A 4934-nucleotide genomic window follows, 5' to 3' on the forward strand; every position below is an offset into this window, starting at 1 on the left:
CCACCTTAATGCGGAAGTCATTTCTGCGCTTGCGCTCATACCTACACGAGCAACAGAGCCGAAACCAAAACACGAGCAATTATTCACCTCATTTAACTAGTATTGAAGCAGAATGAGCGCTTATCCTGGATAATGTATGTTGGACGCAAGCATTGGGCACACGTAGGCGAGTGTGTTTGAGAGATGAGCGGGAAACAGGAGCTCAGCGGAGGCTCTGAACCGGAGCCAAAGCGCTTCTGCGAGCGGAGTGGCTGTCATGGCGGCGGGGAACCAGCAGAGGGCGACAGCGACACAGTGGTGAGCCACCAGCCTCACTAATAATAAATAAATAACTGCAGTGTAAATAGATATAACATTAGATGTACATTAACTCCAGGATCATTCAGTGCGGAAATAAAAAGCACAAATACACAGAATAAACAAACAGAACAGCAAACCTGCAGCTGATATAAAGGTGATTCAGTTTGCTGTGTTAATAATAGGCATGTGCTTACTAATATTGAGATCAAGTCTTAAAGTCAGACTTAAAGTCATTTCAGAAAAGTATTCTTTGCTGATTATAGATAGTGAAATCATATTAGCAGCCAATGACTGTCAAAGTACAACATTTGTGCTCTTTAGTATTTAGTTCTGCTCTGTTTTGTGACTCTATATATAATAAAAGAGTTGTGTCTGGCCAGTCAAACAAGAGACTTTATAAACCAGTCGGACAAATAGTAGAGCAGGGGCCTGTTTCAGTAAGGAGGTTCAAACAACTCAGAGTTTAAACTTGAACTCTGAGTTGATTTACCGAGAGATTAAAAACTCAGAGTTTTCGGTTTCAGAACAGCTGATCTGAGTTGGGTCAATCAACTTGGAGTAGACTAACTCAGAGTTAAGTGCGCACACCGTGACTTTAAAAAGGCATCATCAATGGATCGCAGACATTACGGGTGACTATGGCAATATCTTATAAAAGAGATCAGCATTTCTTTCTCCAGCTGAACTTGATGTTCTCATGCAAAGTTATAGCAAATATGAGTGTATATATTTGAAAAGAAGCAACCATCAGTGAAGAAGAGACAGTTAGCGTGGGAAAACAGCTGCTCAAGTTAATGCCTAATTTCACTTTTTAAGTATTTAAATATTTAAGTATAATAAAATAAGTAATGTAATTTGTGACGTTTATATATTTTTTTCTAAACTTTCTTTTATATATTTATTAGTTTTAAATGATTTAACAGTGCACTTGTGTGTATGCCTTTTTTATTGATCAAGTGATAGAGGTTAATATAACATTTAGAAGGTAAGCAGTACTAAAAATAATTTTTAGAAAGAATAATAATCCCATTAATCTAGTTACAGTGCATGTCGAAGGTGAATTTAATTTAATTATTTATTAAAAAAGCATAAGCCATTCTAGTACAGTTCTTCTGTGTGTGACTAAAATGTAGGCAATAGCTATGTTTCCATCCAAATATATTACATAAATTTATGTGCAAAACTGGAATATTGCATAAAAGATGCGAATAAAATTCCATCCAACGAGTCAAAGAGAAAAAAATTGTCACTTCCTGATTAAACTGGCACCAAATATCAACAGTAAAAACAGAATTTACTGTGGTAGAAGAAGCTGCGTCAATTAATTCTTTATTTAGCCTAATTAATGTACTTGCGCCTCGAACACAATGAACACGTGGGGGCGTCTGAAGCCATGAGATGCGGAGACTCTTGACACGCACCAGACGTTCGGAGGTAATTAATAATATACACTAATACTGAAACAGTTAAGGCATTTTAGAATGACTAAAACAATATTTAAGACGTGTTACAGTGTGCCCAGCCTGCTGGTTTGTCCATTTACACACATTTTCATTATCATATGATCATGATCTTTTTTTTAATGTACATACTGTAATTTGTTCAGTAAAAGTGTTTCCATCGTAGTTTATGCGCACATTTTCTATCGAATAAAAGTTTATCCTACTCAGTTATGCGCATTTTTTATGCATATTTTAAAAAGTTATGTGCATCATGACGTTTCTATCAATCGTTTTTATGCACGTATCCAAAATGAGCATTAAAATAGGTGGGTGGAAACGTATAGCTAAGGCGAGAAATACCGCTTCATCTTTAAAAAAGGGGAGGAGACAGACAGAAACTCTGAGTTTAGAGAATAAAACCTGCTTCTGACCAGGTTAGATTCACAGAGTAAGTTACCACAGTAACTGACTCTGAGTTAAAGTTAACTCTCTTTCAGAAACAGGCTTGACTTACCCTGCTTTCTCCAGTTTAACAAACCTGCCATTTTGAAACGGAAAACCCAGAGTTTCTCTCATTTCAGGGTTAAAATACTCTGAGTTTTCACTTAACCTCCTTTCTGAAACAGGCCCCAGGTCTCAAATTTTAAGCATTCAAAATAAGTAATTATTTTCAGTAATATTATCAAAAAGTCAGCATTATCAATAGGTCATAATTATTGACAATAAACTGAATTTTAATATAGAGGGAAAGTTGGTTTTATATTTGCACATTCGCTCATTTGGAAGTGTCTATATTGTTAACAGTGTTACTTTGAATATTCAATCAGAATTAGCATGCAAGTATGACTTCTAAACAACAATAACACTGTTCATTTAACTGTGAACAATGTTGTACTTTAATAGTAATTGGCTTCTAATATGATTTCGCTATTTAGAGTTCACAAATAATACTTTATGAAATTATATTATTAAGGGGAAAGTCAGAATGTGCGAATATAAAACCAACTTTACCTCTATAATTGTAATAGTAATGTAGAGGCGGTTTATAAGAAGGCAAGTCAGCCCCTCGATTACCTCCGCAAGTTGAGAAGTTTTAATGTTAGTACACAGACTTTAAACATGGCCTATAGATCATTGATTGAGAGTGTTCTCACATATAATATTGTTTCATGGTTTGGTAACACAAACAGAAGAAGATATTATCGCAAATTATCAATCAGGCAAATAAGATAACTGGTCACAAACAACAAATAGTGTGGATTTTATTTGACTCCTTTATGGAAAAAAACAGCAGTTGTGATGTTCAGACATAATACACTTCCCCTTCACTCAGCTTTTGAATTGTTACTATCGGGACGCAGGTTTAGACGAAGTAAATACTGAAGAAATGCTTATAAAAGTCATTTATCCCAACGGCAGATGTTGTTTTAAATCGGATCACTGTTGGAAGTGAATGAGGTGGTTGCCAAGAATGATCTGCTGTAGTTTGTATGGGGCTCATTTGGATTTTACATTTTTAGCTCATGTTGTTGTCTTGATGAGTGTTGTTACTGTGTGGTGGTTGTGTGTTTGCAGTCGGTCAGTGTATCTTTAGGCCATTGGATTTAAATTTTTTCATTTTAACAGTGGAACTAGAATTCTGTAACTATTAGAATTACCATACTGCTTATTCTGACCGTTCTCATATAAAACACCATATTATCACAACATATTTACATTCAAAGCTATTATTGAGATGATAAAATTAAGCTTGAATGTCTGGCATCATATTTAATGACACCATTACCCTAAAAATATCATCTTTTTTTTGGTAATACAGCCTATAAATATGTAGTTAAGATACTAGAACACGCAAAGGTCTTGGCTTTCATTTTCACTTATTTACTATTTCACAGCACAGAATATGCTGTTTTGAAAGATATCTGAAGTAAATTGAGGTTTTTGCCATCAGAAAGTTTTGTTTATGTTAGCAGGAAGTTGCCAGGCAAGAAAATGCACACATATTTAAAGTCACAGCGAATAGTATCAGACATGCATGCAGTCATTTTGACCAATATAGTAATTTAAGGCAGAAATGCTCAGTTCTTTACTGTTTTTTAATAAAAAATAACAATGTCAGAAAGAAATACACTGATAGTTAGAAAACGGCAGGGTGTTATAAATATGTTAGTTTTATTTCAGAGTTATAAAATTACAAAAATTAAAAACTCTCTGTGTATCTATCCACTCAAACCTTGCAGATGAGTGATTAATCCACTGATAAATCAGCTGAGTTGACGATGTTTTTAAATGCTTTCTCCAAAGCTTGAAACGCTGTCAGTGATGTCATCAGCACACAAGCAGCCAATAGTGTTCAGCTTTTTCTGACGACTCCTCCCTCAACATTTCATTGGCTGTGGTTTGGTAGCTTGAATGAGCTGATGGGGAATGAGTTGTTGTCAGATCATGTAGTGTGTGACCCCCCTCTTGTGGATCGTTCACAGAGTGTTGCGTAGTGTGAACACCACAGAGATCAAAAGACACAAAGTCAAGTCATGTAGTGTGAACGGCACAGCGATCTGCTGATGTTTAAAATCCTGTTGTGTGAACTAGGCTTTAAAAACAGATAACGAAAAATGAGCCGTAATTTTTCTTTTTCATGGTGAAAAACGAAAGACCAAAATTCAAAAATGATTTGATTTTCATTTTTAATTTTAATAGCAAAAAATAAAATCACCAGAAAACAAAAGCAATTGTCTTAAATCCAGTGTTAAAGACAAGTTTCCTTTCTGTGCCAAGCAGAACAGACAATAAAGTTTAAACTAAACTAGTGTGTTTGCGTGCGTGCGTGTGTGTGTGTGTGTGTGTGTGTGTTTCAGTCAGTGATCATGCCGGTGTTTAATGCGTCTGATTGGCTGGACGAGTGTCTGCAAGCGATATTGGAGCAGGATTTCCAGGGTCGTATGGAGCTGTGTGTGTTTGACGACGGCAGTACGGTACACACACACACACACACACACACACAGATTATCAACATTCATTCATTCATTTTCTATTCGGCTTTTTCCCTTTATTCATCTGGGGTCCCCACAGCGGAATGAACCGCCAACTTATCCAGCATATGTTTTACACAGGGGATGCCCTTCCAGCTGCAACTCACCCACACACACTTATTCACACTCATACACTACGGCCAGTTTAGTTCATCAAGTC

At 36.1% G+C, this 4934-nt stretch overlaps 1 protein-coding gene across 7 annotated transcripts in view; it reads left to right on the forward strand.

The window, feature by feature from the left end:
- The window catches only part of b3gntl1 (UDP-GlcNAc:betaGal beta-1,3-N-acetylglucosaminyltransferase-like 1), a 17546-nt gene continuing 12612 nt past the window's right edge, over positions 1 to 4934 (forward strand). For 5 of the 7 annotated variants that reach the window (XR_012402652.1, XR_012402653.1, XR_012402655.1 and 2 more), the window contains exons 1-2: positions 38 to 297; positions 4601 to 4717. Coding sequence is in view for 4 of the 7 variants with exons in the window: in XM_073948983.1 (XP_073805084.1) it covers positions 184 to 297; positions 4601 to 4717 (231 nt within the window). In the remaining 3 variants the exon portion in view is untranslated. Of the gene's footprint in view, positions 298 to 905; positions 933 to 4552; positions 4718 to 4934 lie in introns of those variants that run through there. The other 2 variants (NM_001423740.1, NM_001033742.2) reach the window with 2 other exon arrangements.

Source organism: Danio rerio, chromosome 1 (assembly GCF_049306965.1).
Source record: "Danio rerio strain Tuebingen ecotype United States chromosome 1, GRCz12tu, whole genome shotgun sequence".
NCBI lineage: Eukaryota > Metazoa > Chordata > Actinopteri > Cypriniformes > Danionidae > Danio > Danio rerio.